An 18,622-nucleotide genomic window follows, 5' to 3' on the forward strand; every position below is an offset into this window, starting at 1 on the left:
AATATGATGTTAGATTTGAGAACTATTTTGGGAATGAAAAAAGGGAAGGTATCAACTGAAAATTTATTCATCTACCTTATTAATAAATCCGTTATAGGATTTTTCTGATGTAAGTCACGATGCAAGTACTCTAGAGAAATGAGATCATTTGGCGACCAAGGTCCACCACGTTGTATCGTATCCCACTTGGGATCAACGCAAATATAACTATAGCCTCCTTCACTTTTATCACCATCGACGTTTACATTTAAGGTTTGATTTAAATTAACTTCCAGCCGGCCTAATTTGGAGACACAAGTGTCAAACTGAAAAAGGGATGGTCAAAATATTAATGTATTATACTATATGTATGTATGGTACACGTTTGTGTTTCATGAGGTGAATGCAATGATAATTCAAAATTATTCAAGTAATCGTAGTCGGTATGGAGTAACCTCTTAATGAATAATAATGAAATGATAACATTTTGTAAATTAAATAAGAACTTCAATAGTTAAGAAAATTCATTCTTGTTCCACTCACCATAGCCTGTACTAATTCTTGTTTTTTCCCTGCACCCTCTTCCATAAGTAACAACAAAGTCATATTTTGTTGCCCACAAACGTACAATTCTACTTTTTGGTAACCTTGATCGGTAGTTCCTGGCGCGATTTCATCATATCTTAACGATGATTTACGTCGTAATCCTTTATGACTTTCCAGCGGCGTTGCGGCTTCAATTGCGGGGGTTGTGTCCCAGCTAGCAAAACCACTTGACCTTTCGTCATTCGACGCCAAAATTGATAATTTCGTCATGAGTGGCGTCAACTGAATACCGGACAGTTTCTTCCGCTCGAAAATGCTTGTTGAACTGGAGCTTTGCTCATCATTCAGCGGCTTAAGTGGAAGTGTTAGAGATTTACGAGTGGATTTGCTCACTTTCGATTGATTATCGGTTGTAGCAGTCACATCATCTTTGCACTCCTCATTATTTTCCTTAGAATCGTCAATTTTATTTTCTGATTTGATATTGCCATCAAATTCTCGAAATTCGTCGACTAGTCGGTTGATCTTGTCGTCATGCCTAATATCTTCATCGCAAGATTTATAATAGGACTCCAAAAATTCGTGGAACAGGGATTTAGAAATCGGACCTCCTCCGCTATTGAATACTGGATATGTAGGATCAGCTATCGTTTTATAGGAGCTTTTCTTTTCAACATCATCAACAAAGTCTGGTGTACTTGTCCCTTCCCCGTTTACTTCGATTTTTCCCCAGCCTAAACTGAATGACCGACTGAACCGTCTTGTCATTCTTTTTATTGAATCCTGAATATCGGTGAAGGAATTGCGTCGTTCAAAAGTTTGTGGATTTTTCATAAAATTCGAAAAGAAGTTATTTATATCAAATAGAGAAGACTGCTGAGGTGGATCTGTCGTTTCCGTAGGATTCGTTTCTTTTGCGTCCTTAGATGAATTTATATCAGTCTTAGATACATTGTTTGGAGGTTCTTCTTCTGAATTTGAATTTTCGACCGGATTGGCACATATAGACATCACATGCCCATGCAATATTTTGTTCTCTGTCATTGGTGTCGAACAAACACTCGTCCGTCCTATGAATTCCGGATAGCTATCAGTCTCGTCGAAATTAATCGAAGCAAATCCGCTTTCTGGAACATCCTTAGCTGTTACATTTTTGAATTTAAGAGGCAAATGATTTGGTCGATTTGCATTAGATTTCGTCCGTAAATTTCCATTCGCCAGAGGTTGTGAATCGCATGTACCCTCTTCCGGAATATTTGTGAATATCAATGATTTATCGCGTTTTATTTTACGTTTTGGAAATTGATGTGGCATTATGGTATGCGACACAGTTTGCATTACCACACTTTGAGCTTTTTGGGCGTCATGAGCGAGCTTTCGATAGTCCTTAGTAGAAATATAAACAACAATTAGTTGTACACCTATCGGCACGTAGAAGTCAACAGCTACGGGTTCAGCGGTGGATTTTATCCTGTAAGGATCAGTAAGTACGAGGTTTTTCGTTATTTCCGGAGACAATTGAGTAGCCACAACTCTAGCAAAGAAAATGAAAAGTTAATAACAATTAGGACTGTTGTTAATAGGTTCAGACTTCATACTTGTTGTGGTATAGAATTGTACCACCTAATACACCTTTACTTTGTTGACAGCTTTGCAGTGTTTGGATTGCATCCAAAAATATGTTACTTGCGCTCTGAAAATTAATAGAAAATGAAATTAGTTTTTCAATGAAAGGTCTTGAGACGAATCAATCGAAAAACATACTAAATATATTATGTTATGATTTATTTTTTATTTTATAACACTTTCATACAGCAATTAAAAATAAACACAAAAACACTACTTTAGGTGTCAACAATTTCAGCAGTCATTAAGGGAGGGGTAGGGTCAGAAAATCGATTTTTTTGTTTTTACATTTTCTTGTAGATAAACATTTCAAAAATATTGTGTCAAAATTTCAAGTCAAACGGAGCAAAACTCTTAAAGTTATAGCCGTTTTAGTCCCCTCTACTCTAACAGCGTACCTGCCGTAGCTGAGCGCGCGGAGCAGCTGTCGAACAGGTATACTGTGTATAGCTGTTTCGCTCCATTTTACTATTGGAATACGGTTCCTTTGGTATTCGAGAGAAGCAGCCGAAGCTGTGAATCTATTGTAGTAGGTATTAGTATAGGTATAATATAGCATATGTACACATTTCGGAGCAAAAAGAGCAAACCGGAGCATCAGTTTGTCGTTAGGCATTTACTCGAATTGGAAGGGCAGACAAAAGAGGCGAGAATTCAAGAAAGACTTGACAAAAAAATGAAGGAAGATCAGTATATTACAGAGGGAACTGTCCTTTATGGTGCTGGAATCGATGACTCGGTGTAAGGTAAAGAAAAAAAAATTTTCCATCATTATTGTTTAGTTTTTTGTAGTTCAAAACTTTAAACGCGTTTTTCTCGAAATCATTTTTTTTTTCCCGTGTTCAATTAAAATATCATATTTTAACGAAATTCATTTGCTTTTTTTATTTGAGATAATCCTGAATTGAATTACGTTGAACACCGCAAATCAAGTTTTCAAAAAGACGTCATCGAAAATTCACTGCCATTCGCTCATTTATCGATATTTTTGAATAAAAAAATTACCGAATATAGTTCAAATGTTACTTTATAACATACAAAAGAGTAAAGTAAATTTACGTTAACTATATCTTCTAAAAAAATTTGTAAAAAAAGTGTTTTTTTTTGCACGCTTGACCCTACCCCTCCCTTAATGATTGGGTAGCTGAATATTTGTTCATTGTTCACAAATTATAGAAACATTTTCAATTTTATAAGAAACTGAATACGAAATTGTAGAGAAAAATACCCTTCTTTGAGAGTTTAGACCTTTAATACATTTGGTTTGCTTGTTTTTAAGGTTTCGTGTGAAACAACGATTCAATGTCTATCTGTCTGTCACACCCGATTTACTCCGAAACCGCTGAACAGACTTTTATGAAATTTGGTGAGAACACGTGGTCTGTGTGTCCCTTGACGTGCAGAGCGTGCCGCCACTTTGTGTTGAGTTTGAAGGAGGCTCCCCATAGATGCGAAAGGGGGGTTTACATTTTTCTCGCAGAGTATGGTCAGGTGAGGTATCAAATGAAAGGGCTCGATTAGTACTTTTCGAGAATGATCTTATTTCTGACAGTAAATGAAACATAGGGATGCGAGGGCTCAAAATGCGTGCCTCAAAAAGTGAAACAGGTCTCGTTCTCAGAACACAATCCAACTATTATTAACAACATTATTGGAAGTCAAAGTATTGCCTTTCATGTAAATTTATTGTTTTCTAGGACGTGTATGACATGATCACCATATGTATAAAGTGAACTTATCTGAACAGCGGGGTCCGTGGAGACACATTCGGTTTTCTTTTTTAGTTTTTTTTAGTCATTTGAATATCAGTCTCAATTACCTGAGACAGGCATGTGTGTGGATGCGTATATGGTAATGAAATTTGCGGGTAGCGTTCAATAAGGTGGACATATATGTACGTATGTATACTATTTTGCACAGAATAAAGTGGAAATGCGTTTGCGTTTGTTTGACAATATATGGCGGAATATTTTGCACTGTTAGCTATGTATGAATGAAAAAACATGGATACAGAGTTGCTCACATAAACACAAAACTCTTATACCTGAAGTGCCGAGCTTCCGGTATTTCGACTTGTTTTGAGTTTGGGTGGTTCGCACTACCTTGGTAAGTCACTATTTTTAGGTAGAGCAGCAAGCTACAATGCCGACAATAGCAATGAGATTGGCTTCGGTTGATGGTGGTATTGCATTGAGTATTGAGCTTTTTGAAAAAAATCCAAAATATGCTTATTTATTAGGCTGTTGACAGTGGACGATGTAGCACATTCTCGTCTTAGTCTGATGATCCTATGGAGTGATAAGCATTTGTTAGGGTGGAGCCTACTTTTTATAGTATATTCTGTTCATAGTCCCTTAGGCGAAGTTAGAACGTCATGAAAATGCAACTTGATAGGTTGTGGCCTGGTTATGGTAAAGGAATTTGAAAGAAATGTAGCGTGAGACTAACCGGTTTGTAATCCTAATGCTTAGTATCCCTTTGGACATCCCCTAGGGTGTGCTAATAATCTGTTGCACAAATTTACAAATTGATTGGTTTTTCGTTGGCGGTGTTTGCATGAATGTCTGATTTTGTCCGACAAAATGATAGGGAAATGATCCCAAATTGGAAGGTTATCGTAAATTTGTTAGCAATAGGAAGTTTAGTATCCATGATGAAATATCCATAGGGAAAGCATCAGAACCGAAGTAATATTTCAAATGGTTTAGATCAACCTTTTTAGACGCATTTTGGATGTTAAAGGGAATTGTATATACACGAAGTTTTCCTATTCCACTGAAGTAATGTGCAACAGAAGCCAATTCGGACATAAATTTTTAATTCATACATCCTGCAAACATAGGTTCGGCTTGGCAAATATTCAGAATCCTCTTGAAACCGGTAGAGATGATCTTTGACTAAGGAGTTTTCGTCAGCATGATGATCAATGAAATTGGTCTGATGTTGTGGACGGCAGTGAGATCTTTATTTCTTTTTGGGGATCAGTACTATACTAATGATTTCTCCTTCTGGCGACATAGATTTCTTCATCCATATTGAGTATAGGGACTAGTTGCGTTAGAGCAGTTTCATTTAGGTTGCATAATATGTATGTCTTAGGGGATATCATCAACTCCGGAAGCAGTTGAGAAACTGTATTGCGGAAGGGCTCATGCGAAGATCGATGATATTACGCCTAACAGATTTGTCACTGGTTATAATTTGAAAGTCTATTCTGGAAAGAACTCTGTTAACGCTCGACTTTTTGGACAACTGAGAAGAAGGTGAAATTACAGGGCAGCGCAATGTTGGGTCTGTCTCCGAAAAATAAAATAGCTTATTGATTTCTGTGCGAAAAGTAGGAGCTTCGATTGAAGAGGAGGCAAATAATGCCACCTTCGAAGGCAATTGCGATACCCCCAAACAGGTTCGATCTTTGTTGCATAACGGTATTAAAACCGAAAATGGAATATTGAAATTTTATTCGTCATATTTTAAAATAAAAGTATAAGTCCATCGATAGTGTTATTAAAATAAATTCTCAGGAGATACTTTGTTTTTGCGTAGACTATATTATGTTGATGGATTCGCACCATTTGCTGCTTTCACAACCAATAAATCGTTGAAAATGTTTGTATGTGGAGGATGAGTCATAGCTCTTGAGTACTTAGACCGTAGTGGTCCATTGTATCATACTTGATTCTCCCGTCTAACGGAATATCCCGCATTCGTTTATGTACCGCAAGAATTCCATTAGTGGTGATATTACCTGCTACAGCTGGAGTGCACCAAAACCAAAAATCTGATGCGATCATAGGCGGAATACTCACAGAAGAAATATTACCTGGGTTCCTTTTTCTCATTATGGAATGGACATTTGCCATCTTGTAGAATTTCTATTCTGAACATATATTCGGCTAGTGACTCACGGCTAGTCAGAATTAACACAATACTTCTGAAAATATTTTTGGATAACATTTGTAGCACGTTTGTTTGGTCGAACGGAAAAGTTGCCATATCTAGCAGCATTTAGGCTCTGTAATTTGTCCCCAGTTTTTCTACGCCATATTGACAGGGTACCCAGAGAAGTTTCACTGTATTGAATTTGAATGTAGAGTTCAAACGATTTCTACAACGCCTTCAGGGCAGCTCAGCTATCACTGCAGATTGCGTTGCGCTTGCTCTTCAATCGCCCAGGTATTTGCTCTTAGGATTGCATGCCCTTCCGCCTGAAAGATCGTTGTATATTGTCCGGAAGAAAAAGCTCATTTCTTTTTATTCAACATTTCCTTCAAAGTTTATAAGCCATCGGTGCAGAAGATCTCACTATATCCCGCCACGTATTCTTCTGATTCGTTCTAATTTTCATTCCGTCTCGGGATAACTTCATATCTTCTCCCACACAGATAAATAGGGATCTAAGGATCATAAGGCATTCCAAAAAATGGGCTCAGTTCTCTTGATATCTCTTCCAATACTCTGTTCCTCTCACGTCTCCTGTTTCTCCATAGACCTAATCGAATTCGTCTATAAGGTGCTCTCAAATGGAGTACTGCATTCAAAGCTGCACATCTGGTGAGTGAATTTTGTCTTACCTCAACCTATCGGCCCATTAATAGCAACATCATCTGAGTCGAATTGAAAGCATACTGAAGAAGAGTACAACTAATGGTCCAAATGATCAATTCTAAGCAAAAAATGTTTGGTGAAAATTTTTCGTAAAAGTAGTAGTTTTCGAATTGTTCATGTTCACTTCTGTCGTTTTTTCATTGAAAAAATTCAGTAAATTAGATCAATTTACACCAAAAGTTACTGATTTTGAGTTATTTGACCTTGAAAGTATTAAGTTTTTTCAAGCATTACAAATTTATGTTTGACGAGCCATAACTCCGTTCATATTGTACCTACAAAAAATAGAAAGATCCATTCTTTTTGTTATTTAATATCCTTTGTTTTTGCTTAATATAATTTCAAACGACATTTTTGAACATGAATAATTCGAAAACTACTACTTTTACGAAAAATTTTCACTAAACATTTTCTGCTTAGAATTGATCATTTAATCGGATGTGGTTATTTCGAAAAAAAAAGATGTCTTATGCTACCCTCTATCTCCGCCGTAAATTCCATGTCAATCGGTTTTGACTAAAAGAATTCGGAGGATGAAAGCTTTAATGACTGGACTATTACTTTTTGCAATGAAACGCGCTTCAAAATCGATTCTTCAATGCCGGCGAGTGAAAATTTTGTCAGTGTGACACCTCATTGCGTGTGCCGATAAAATTGTTTTCGTGAATTTTGATTTGAATTAATGTAAATATAAATTCTTGACATCCGAAATTCGAAGAATTTTAGGAACGTGATAATTCTTATGTATAATTTCGAAGGAAAATAAAAACCAGGCATGTTAGAAATTATGCAAGTTTCCAATTGTTTATAGCGTTAAACCGCAAAGCTACCACTCAAGATTTTGTTCTCGTTTAAAGCTACATAAAAAGGAAATGATAAACTTGTGATTGACATTTAATTCGGGAGAAAGTCGTACGCGTCCCGTATTGTCTAGTGGTTAGGATACCTGGCTCTCACCCAGGAGGCCCGGGTTCGATTCCCGGTACGGGAATTTTTTTTTGGATAGTGAACATTACTTTAGTTGTTCATATCTTCTATATGCGATCTAAAATGGTTTTCTGCTGTTCTGCTGTTACTTTGACAGCCACTTTTCAATAGGAGTAGTATCCACACTAAATGGAGCGAATGTGCAAATGAATTGGAAAAGCTTAACCATACACATCATAGGCACTAACCCACATGTAGATACTGCTAGATGTTGAGGGTCCATGATGTGTACGGATAAGCTTTTTCAATACATTCGCAAGTCCGATCCGTGTAATGTGGGTACTGCCTATTTGATATACTGTGGTTCTGGGTGTGCTTTCTGATGGTAAGGTTCGGTTTATGCTTTATAATGTCGACGTTATCAGTCACGGAACAGATATCCATTCCCCCAGCGTTATAATCCGGATATCTTGGGAGTAAGTGAGTTTTGATGGTGGGAGAGCATTTCTTCTCCCTTAGGGCACTGCGTTGTACTTCAGTAAGCCTGACTGCTGGTGAGAGGGCCATGAGAGGATTATCGATTTCTGCAGCTTCTGTTGCCTCGCCATTTTCAGGATATTGAGGATTTGAGCAGAGAGCTTGTCGTAAGGTCAGTCGGGTTTCAATTGACCGATAGCGTATAAGAAATTAAATTGTACATTGCAATCACTAATACACTTAGGAATTGCCTTCTGAATATACACAGCGAAAAAGTTTACGTTCGCCTCGAAAGAGGCTAGGCATAGAAGGCTTCCTCGTTCACGACGACCGGCAACTCAGCATGTACAAGGAATATATCACCAGCGTCCCCAAATCAATACCATTCGGTGAACTTTCAACGTTCATAGATGTGGATGAAATGGCTACTCACCGTTACATACGAATTGCTTCTTCAAATAGACGTGAAACCATTTGCCATTAATGCACTCAAGCCGAGAAAATTTGCCGGACTGGACCGTCCTTCCTCCCACCAAATGCAGTTTCTGCAGCGCTGTTACTTCCATTTATACGGAAAACTCCGGTCCCAGCGGAAATCCCTCCTCCCCCCTTCACCAGGGCTGATCTCCCTTCTTAATTTCGAATCGGGTCAAATACTTATTTGTTTGGCATTTTCTTACACTTGCTTTTATTTTTCTTTCAATTTTGAAGATTTTATGTAAAACAAAAACTTTTAAAATCGGCTGTCTGTTTGTACCGCACGAATTTTCCTCAGAAACTTTAATCCATTTTTCTCGAATTTTAGCCTAGACAATGTAATGTTCTCTTGCAAAAAAATTAATCTCTTTTTCACTGTGCTAGAATTTTGTTAATATTGGGTTGGAGGAAAAGAAATGTCGTCTTTTGTCAATAGATGACGATACTTAAACATATCTTGTGTTGTACTTATCGCATCGGGTCATACTATACGGCGATTTGAAGACGACAATCTGTGCTGTGTCTCTTTGACAGTGTTGTGATTGTACGTTTCAGTCTCAAGTTATAGCGCATCAAAAATGGAGTCCACCAAGGAAGAAATTCGTCATATTTTACGTTTTTACTACCTGAGAGGTAAAAACGCAACGAAGGCGGTCGAAAAAATTTGTGAAGTTTATGGACCCGATACTGTAACGATTCGCACAGCACATTGTTAGTCCGATCGATTTCGTTCTGGTGTAGTGGATATCGAAGATACACGCCGTACTGGAAGGCCAATCGTCGTAGAAACAGATAAAATCATGGCAATCATCCAAGTAGATCGGCATGTGAGCATTCGCTCGATTGGCCAGGAACTGGGTAAGGACCATAAAACCGTTTGGAACCAAGCGGCCAGAATTGGTCAATAGGAATGGTGTTGTGTTCCACCAGGACAACGCTCGGCCTCACATAATCTTTGATGACCCGCCAGAAGCTACGGGAGCTAGGATGGGGTGCTCTATCGCACCCAGCGTATAGTCCGGACCTGGCACCATTACCATCTCTTCCGCTCTTGGTGCTACTAAGTTGGCCTCAAAAAAGGATTGCGAAAACTGGCTGTCTGAGTTTTTTTGCAAATAAGGAGGGGGGTTTGGGGGATAATGAAGTTGCCTTCTAAATGGCAACAAGTTTGCGAACAAAACGGCGCATATTTGACTTAAATGGGATAATTCTAAGCATGTTAAACAAAGCCTCAAATTTCGATCACAAATACGACATTTCTTTTTCCCCAACCCAATATTATGCATATCATTCATTTTTTGCAAGAAAATTAGTAAATTGTCTATGTTAAACTTCTATTTTCACAAATAAACTTTTGTATTCTAGAGTGAAGTCCTAATTGCGATTCGATATTCATTCTAATGCTCTAGCTATCGTAGCTTTTGAATTATTATGAAAACAGTGGGCCTGGTTTTGTAATTTTTGACTACTAAACCACTAAAATTGTTTACCTTGGGTAATCTCAATGTCGGCACATTTTGAAAAACGTTTCCATTATATTGTAGAATTGGTAGATATGTTTCAAAAATATGATAAAGTTTCTCCGATAAATTTTTGTACTGCCCATTAATGGAAAATTGGTCGTGAATTGTTTGAATGTCGCGATGAAAGAGTTTAACAAGTGATGTTAATAATTCAGCACGATGCTCCAGTAATGACGCAGGTAAGTTTCGATCGGTTCCAACAGCCTGGAAATATGAAACAGAAATCCAATTTTAGCATCCATCCAGAACCCTTTATTTTATGTGACGATAAAAGAAGATGTATATTTACCAGTACAAATCTCCCAAACTCCTTTAAGACAAATTTTCCGTTTTGCAATGAAATGATTTTTGGTTTAAAAAAAGTTTCGCTTAGAAAATGCGTTGTGCCCATTAGCTGTCCACATAGAGATAGTTTCTGGATATCGGATACCCAACTTGGATGAAAATATAAAACGGCTTCGACTGGGTCATCAGCTTCTGTCTTACAACACTCGGTGTCGTAGACAAAAACAATCATTGTTTCTCTAAAAATGTATTCAAATGTTATAGTTCATGTTGGTTTAAGGGAAGTTTTGTTGTAAAAATAAACATCTATACTGGGCACAGCAATAATGTCAATTTTATTACTGTTGAGGGAACACAGAGTTAGTATACGTAGACGGAACAAGGAGCACGAATGGTTGATAAACTAGGTTAGAATCTATTCAACATTTATATTACAAGTCAAACAAAATTTAAAGCTAAGTCGTTAATTTTATACTAAATGATTCTTATAAAAATGTATTAATAAACAGCATTAAATACAAGCAACTTGAAAGTAAATTATTCACAAGAACCGAATAAAAATATTGTTATTATTTCGCTAAGTAATGATATATATGAAAATGTTCGTGTGTCATCAAAAACTGATTTGTTTTCTCCAGATTTTTGAAGAAGCGCCAGCTTCAATTCGTCTTGCCTACTGATTTTGAGTATGTTAGGCAAGGTATGTTAGCAGCAGATAAGAGTACATATGGGGTAAATTTTCCAACTGGGGCGGAACTATTGATATATTTTTTCGAACGAGCCCTTAGACCTTCACAGATAAGCTATTTATAAAAAATTATCAAAATATGATTTTATATTCTTAGAGGAGAGTGGTATTTATTGATCCCAACATTTTCAAAAAAATCACGGTTTATGAACATTATGAAATTTGCCACAAATTTAATTTTTTTTTCATTGGGTTTTTATGATAGTTTTATATACTCGTATGTATATGGTATATATTTCCTCCTTTACTCATTCATCAGAAATCGCAGAGGAAATACATCACATTCAAAATCAGGGCAATGTTAGGCTAACGAACAACCACTTTGGTAAGTTCACGTTAATTTAAGTCAGCATTTTTACCGATATTAGTGGAGGTAATGACGGAACAAGGCAGCCAATTCTTAATAAAGTACTTCGGGTTCATAATGAAGTCGATTTATGGAATAAATAAATAAAATTATATATGGCCCCCTAAATGGGACCCGAAAAGTTGACACACTTCTTCCACTGTGCTGCATCGTGTGTTTTTGGAGTGGCCTATTTGTTGTCCACTCTGGGATTGTCGATTGCTGGCTATGTCATGCAAGGGATTTGGCGCCCTTTCTTAAAGGCTGACCTATCCACTACCACTTACACCGACGTAGTTTTTGTTTGAGACTGTATCAGGCCAGAGTACCTCAATGTCACGGTGGAGATAGGGGTGGACGACGGCATGGTGTTTTCTTGCAACAGTGGCAATCGTTCTCCATATGCTGCTTTATGCATAGAGAGATTTATGGTTGCCAGAAGTCTCTATGTGGGACATAGCGTATTTACCATACATATTCGCTATTGCTATTCAACAAACTTCAGCGAACTGTCAGTTTGCAACTTGGTTGGTTGGTCTGAACCTAGATAACAAATATTTTTGTTTGAGAATAGAGCGGTTCTGAGCCTGTCATCTTCTTATTGACAGGCCGCATTAATTTTAAGGAGCAACTCGTTCTTTCCTCAAAGTGCGCAGACTTTTTCTAGAAAGAATACCCAACATTTTTAAAAAGTTTTTTTTAATTGCTACAGTTTTGTTCGCCAGGGCAGAAGCGAACTCATCAGACGAAAGTGACTACGGGTCCTGTATATCATTTTTAAGGAGGTCATCCCGTGTGTCGGATCCGCGGAATCGAATTTTTTTTGGCATCAATTGTATCTAGATATAGTGTAGAGTATATAGGCAAAGTTCGGAAATTATAGTGTTAAACACGTGATAAGTCACATGTCCATCGCTGTAATAAAGCTCGAATTTATCGGTCTGAATGACTTCACTAAAAGGACAAGAATTGAAGCCAAGGCCATACATGTGTTTCTTCAGGAAACCTAAGGTTTATGGATTGGTATAGCAGATTAATGGTCAGTTAGGGTGTTATGGCTAAAAATCACATTCTACTTTTTAAATGCCTTTTTTCTCGAAATCGCATGTTGAAAATCGACTGCCACGATAGCCCAAAATCTATCCAACCACCACCAATTACAACAATTTAGATTTTAATATTTTTCAATAACCCTAGTTTGCGGACTGTAGTTAAATCTTGACGTCAAAATGCCATTTACGTTTTTTTTCTCTAAGATGATCGCAGCGCCCTCTAACGTGGCAGCAGAAAAACACTTTTTTTCTTTTTTTGAAGATGGGTGTATAAATTGCTCTGTATTTCAATAACGAACTATGTGATCGGGCTGGAAAAATTACTATGCACGCTCAAGATATTAATAAATTTATGGTAAAAAATTTGTAGTTGCATCTTTCTCCAGTTCTTCACAAAAAAATTCTAAAAAAACCAAAAAAAAGGCCTTCACACGGGATGACAGTAGTAAGGGATGTACCCTCAGCATAGGCTCTGTGTGTTAGAGGGAGATAGCATGCTAGAGCTTTTAAGCTTTCATGCTATCTCGCTCACTCCGTCTCTTTCGCACGATGAGCTTTTTGGGTGCGCGCCTTGGGTAAGGGGTGTGAGCCTTGGGTAAGGGGTGTGCTTTTAGTGGGGGGTCTGGGTGTGAGCCTGTGCTGTGGGCTTTGGGCTGTGAGCTTTTAGTTGGGGCTCCGGGTGTGTGCCTGTGCTGTGGGCTTTGGGCTGTGAGCTTTTAGTGGGGGCTCTGGGTGTGTGCCTTGGGTGAGGGTGCCTTTGGAACCTTTGGGTTTGCGACTTGGGAACGGGGTGTTGCTGTGTGTGTGGGGGGGCCTGTGCTTTGTCGGGGGTTGTGTTTTGGGGATATTAATCTCTATTGCTGTCTCTCTTGTTTTTCTATGTGTCTCGGATATGTTTTGGTGTGTTTCTGAGATGTTTTCCGAGTGCTTTCTGGGGAGTGTCAAGTTGTTTGTGTGCGTTTATGGGGTATCGATCTTTTTGGTGTGCTTTTTGTGGGTTATTAAGCTGGTTTGGTGTGTATATGAGATAGCGATGTTTTCCGAGTGCTTTCTGGGGAGTGTCAAGTTGTTTGTGTGGCTTTGTAGGGGGTATCGATCTTTTTGGTGTGCTTTTTGATTTATTAACTTGTTTTGATGTATTTGCCTGGGTATCGGTCTTTGCGTTGAGTGACTTGGTTGAAGTGGGGTCTGTGAGGTTCACGGCGGGCGGCTAAGGTGTGGGCTTTAGGTGGTAGGCTTCGCCGCGGGCTTGAGGCGGTTGGCTGGCCGATGCAGATTTTGCGGTTATCATTGCTGACTTGGGACTTGGGATTAAGTTTAAATGAAAAAGTTCGTTAAAGTTCAAATATTTATTTTATTATACTTATTTACACATACATCATTCAATATTCTTTAGAATTAACAATATGTGTACACTTATTTATATATCTTTCTCGATATCAAACAATGACTCTAGAAATTTATTTCACAGTATAACGTAAAAATTTCACATACAAATTATGAAATTCATTACAAATCGGGTGGTGATGTCATTTAAAATTCTTATAAAACTATTTCACAATATTATTCGACATTTTGAATATTACTTTAAATTACACTGCATAAGCTGAATAATTATTATTTTGAACAAATTTTATTTTGAAATAATTGTCTTCCTGCACATCCACTCCTTCGAAAACGAAATAGTGTTCCTGAATAGCGTTCAGCTCATCGACCTGCTTCTGACTACGAATCCTTTCGGAGAAGCGAGGGGGTAAGAAAACAAAATTGTTATTACTAAAATGGACTGTCAAACGCTGTCCAAATTTAGTTTTAACAAGCTTGAATTCGGTAATGAGATATTTTTTACCCACCTCTAAACTGGATATTGACACATAGGTCTGGGGTAACGTTTCGCTGACATTGTTCAGGATTTCGATGGTATTCTAAGGAAACAAATAACAAACTGTTGTAAAATATTTTCCAAAGTAAATCAAGAAAATTGTACTAGCGACCCAAACTTGAAGTTGGCGCTCGGTTCTCTTGGGCGCATCGAATTTTATTTTAAAACCAATTTATAATACAATCGAAATGGAAGAAATATTAGCGACCCATACATAAAGTTGGCGCTGAGTTTTCTTGCGCTAAAAGCACATAGAATTTTACTTCAGAGATTTTTTTTTTAGTTTCGGAGACAGATTTTTTCTGTTTCATCAAAGTTAAAAAGTATATAATAGCGACCCAAACATAAAGTTGGCGCTCAGCTTTCTTGCGCTAAAAGCGCATTGAATTAAATAAAATAAACTTACCATGTTTGTATGATGCAGCCTTGCAAATGATACTTACCTCCAGCAGAAATTCCTTTTATACATGTCTTCGCTACATGAGAACATCATATAGCGATCATGAAGATATCTACATAGCTCATAAAAAATCGTCATCATCATGATACTTGCCTTGTAATTTATCCAGGACAGTTTTGTGATGTTTTATGAAATGAATTACACAGCATGTAAACTTCCTACAAATTCATAATACTAACATATGCAACCATATGCCTGCGAACAAGATTCCGCAGATATTTGTCGTATAATTTATTGCAACATTTTGTATGATTTTCAAAATGAATAAAAACAAAAACAAAATACATTGGCCTAAGATATTACGATCATGAAGACAGGTTGCCCGTCAAAAAAAAAAAAAACAGTGCTTATGCTTATCTCTTGGTTCTTTGAGTTATCCACTGCAACTTTTTTGATATTTTTATATTCTCTGAAAGCAATTACCCGACATCTGCAATTTCATAATTCCATGCAACCAATTGCTTGGGAATAATATACTTGTCTTATGGCTTATATTATACTTACCAGCATGCTTACCAACAAAAAGGGAATTGCATATGCTTCCGCCTTGATTTATTGATTGATTGATTGATGCGAAATGATGCATAAAAAAAAAAATGCAATGGACTAAGATACTGCGATCATGATGATGTGTGACTTGTGAATAAGAAAAAATACGCATGCATATGCATTGATTTATCCGGTGCAGTTTTATATTTTTATGTTCCCTGAAAACAATTACCCGACATCTGTAATTTCATTATTCCATGCAACCAAATGCTTGGGAATAATATACGTGTTTTATGGTTTATATTATACATTTCGCATGTTGTGTAAAACAAAAAAAAAAAAACTGTATGGAACCATTGCGATCATGGAGATATGCATAAGTTGCTTACCAACAAAAAGGGAATTGCATATGCTTCCGCCTTGATTTATTGATTGATTGATTGATGCGAAATGATGTATAAAAATGCAATGGATTAAGATACTGCGATCATGATGATGTGTTACTTGTGAACAAGAAAAATACGCATGCATATGCCTTGATTTATCCGGTGCAGTTTTATGATATTTTTATGTTCACTGAAATTAATTACCCAGCATCTGCGAATGTAAACTCCTTATAATTTCATTTGTCTGTTGATTTATTGCAATATTTCCCATGAAAAAATACACGGAGCCAAGAGATTGCGATAATGATCATGTGTTACTTGTGAACAAGAAAAATACGCAGGCATATGCCTTGATTTATCCGGTGCAGTTTTATGATACGTATAAATAGTGCAAATTTCAAGTGGAAAATCCACAGAAATTTTGAAACGATCAGGAAGGAAGGTAGCATTGGGGTAAGAGTCTTTTGCAAATTTTTTTTTCAACAATTATTAACAGGTTTTCTAATTTCATTTCAGATTCAGATAAAACGAATAATAAAATAAAGAACCAGTACCGTTGGCTTATTAGCTAAGGTATTTGATAATGAGCTTTTCAGCTCTTTCAAAATAACAAAAAAAAATATAAAAGAAGCATACAGTAAAATAAAATTTTCTAAAAATGTCTTTCACTTTTAATTTAATTCAGCTGTTACAAAATTCTGTTGCTTTGGGTAAAGAGTTTTGCTTTGAGGTGATGAACACTGTTATTAGTTACTTGGAAAAACAAAAAGTTTCAATAACAGTGCAAGAAAAGAATTCATTTTTCAAGATTCTTCTTGAATGTTCCAAGCAGTTTAAAATAAATCAGGATGACGTAATTTTTCATAAATTTTTCAAAATTATAGATGAGTGTCCAGAATTGTCAGATTGTTCAACTACAAACAATAGTACCAATAGACCAGCAGTTTCCACTTCATCGATATGTGTAGCTACTACTGTTACGAATGCGCGTAGTAATAGCAATAATCAAAATTATCAAGTCGGTTCAGGATTAAAAGAAAAAATTGAACTAATTTCAAAAAAAGTGACAAATTTCAAGAAATTTAATGTGATGGGAGTAAAAATGGTTTTCCGACTGAATGAGTTTAAAGATCCTGAGGAAAATATTTTGGAAAGTCTTAGAAATACCTTTAACGAAGTTGTAAATGAAATCGTGAAAAATTCTAAGGAGGGTAGTAAAATTTCAATGTATATTTCATTGCCAAACTCGCCGCACGAGAAACCTATATGGTCTAGTTTAAGACCTGTAAGCGAGCTAAATGGCGAACACATTCTATCATTAATATCAAGCATTAATCAGTCAAATTCAACATTTCTTTCAGACGACATTATACAGATTGATGCAAATATCGTCAATTTTCCATTTGGGAAGGGTAGAATTAATCCAAAAATGCTAAGTGAAGCTGACGTCCTATTGAAAAAAACTAGCGTTGTAGATGTTGGCAAAGAAGGGGATGTCCATTGTCTTCCGAGAAGTATTTGCTATGTTTTGGATAGTGAAATAGCAAAAAATAGTTTAAGCAAGGTAGCTAAAAAACTTTGTAAACTTGCAAATGTAAATGTGAGTGAAATAAATGGCTGTAGCTTACTAGATCTGTACAAATTTCAAAAGTATCTCAACAATTATCAGATTGTTGTGTTCAATGATATCACTGATCCAAATTCTATACTATTTAAAATTCCATATAATTTTTTTATGACCGAAATAAAAAAAATTTACCTGTATTATTCCGCATTACAAAACCATTACTACGTTATCAAATCGCTTACAGCCTTTTTTAATAAGAATTATACCTGCAATTTTTGCGATAATGTCAGCAATTACAGATTTCATAAATGTGCAATGAAGTGTCCATACTGTTATTGCTATCCTCCTTGCCAATTTACTTCTACATTGAGGGATTGCCTAAAGTGTAATAGATCGTTTAGAGGAGAACACTGTTATCTACAACATATTCAGAATAAAATTCGTAAAGATAGTGTTTGTGACTCCTTACAAATCTGTAAGATATGTAACAAGTTCTTGAACTTTGTTATTAGAGGTAAAAGAGATCATACATGTAATGAGTACTATTGCCAAACATGTTATAAAGTAGTTCCACAAGAACATCTATGTTACATTCAACCATACCGAGGGAAAGGTAATTCACGTTTTCTAATTATTTTTTTTCGACTGCGAAACCACACAAGATACTATTTACGGTGCATCTCCAGATACACATTTACATATTGTAAATTTAATAACTACCCATCAAGTGTGTTTTTCATGTTATAATGACTCTGACATATCAAATGATTGTGTCAATTGTGGTAAAAGAGAGCATATCTTCCAATATAATGAAGACATCGATGTTGTGAAGCAATTTATCGATTACGTGTTTATGACACGATCTTATGTGACAAACATTATTTGCGTTGCGCATAACTTTCAAGGCTTCGATGGACACTTTCTAATATCAGAACTTTTGAATAGAAAATTCGCCATTAATCCTGTAATGAATGGCACTAAAATAATGAAACTAACTTGTAAAAATGTTAGTTTTATTGATTCTTTAAATTTTCTGCCATTTCCTTTATCCAAATTTTCTGATGTGTTTGGATTTGAAAATCATAATAAGGGTTACTACCCATACTTTTTCAATACAAAGGAAAATTTTAATTATATTGGGAAATACCCGACACCAAAAATGTATGGTTACAATTCAATGAAACAAAAAGAGAGACAGAAATTCTTAGAATGGTATAGTTCAAATTGTACAAAAATGTTTGATA

General features: G+C 36.4%; 1 protein-coding gene and 1 non-coding gene across 6 annotated transcripts in view; one reads left to right on the forward strand and one right to left on the reverse strand.

The window, feature by feature from the left end:
• The window catches only part of LOC119655874, a 49,465-nt gene that overhangs the window by 1,335 nt on the left and 29,508 nt on the right, over positions 1-18,622 (reverse strand). For all 5 annotated transcript variants that reach the window (XM_038062008.1, XM_038062007.1, XM_038062005.1 and 2 more), the window contains 5 exons: positions 10,453-10,687; positions 10,131-10,367; positions 2,124-2,218; positions 523-2,059; positions 76-305 (listed from right to left, as the gene is read on the reverse strand). In XM_038062008.1, coding sequence (XP_037917936.1) covers positions 76-305; positions 523-2,059; positions 2,124-2,218; positions 10,131-10,367; positions 10,453-10,687 — 2,334 coding nt within the window. The remainder of the gene's footprint in view (positions 1-75; positions 306-522; positions 2,060-2,123; positions 2,219-10,130; positions 10,368-10,452; positions 10,688-18,622) is intronic.
• On the forward strand, positions 7,679-7,750 carry Trnae-cuc. The gene has a single exon. It is a non-coding gene; the product is annotated as a tRNA-Glu (tRNA).

This window comes from Hermetia illucens, chromosome 4 (assembly GCF_905115235.1).
Source record: "Hermetia illucens chromosome 4, iHerIll2.2.curated.20191125, whole genome shotgun sequence".
Classification (NCBI taxonomy): Eukaryota; Metazoa; Arthropoda; class Insecta; order Diptera; family Stratiomyidae; genus Hermetia; species Hermetia illucens.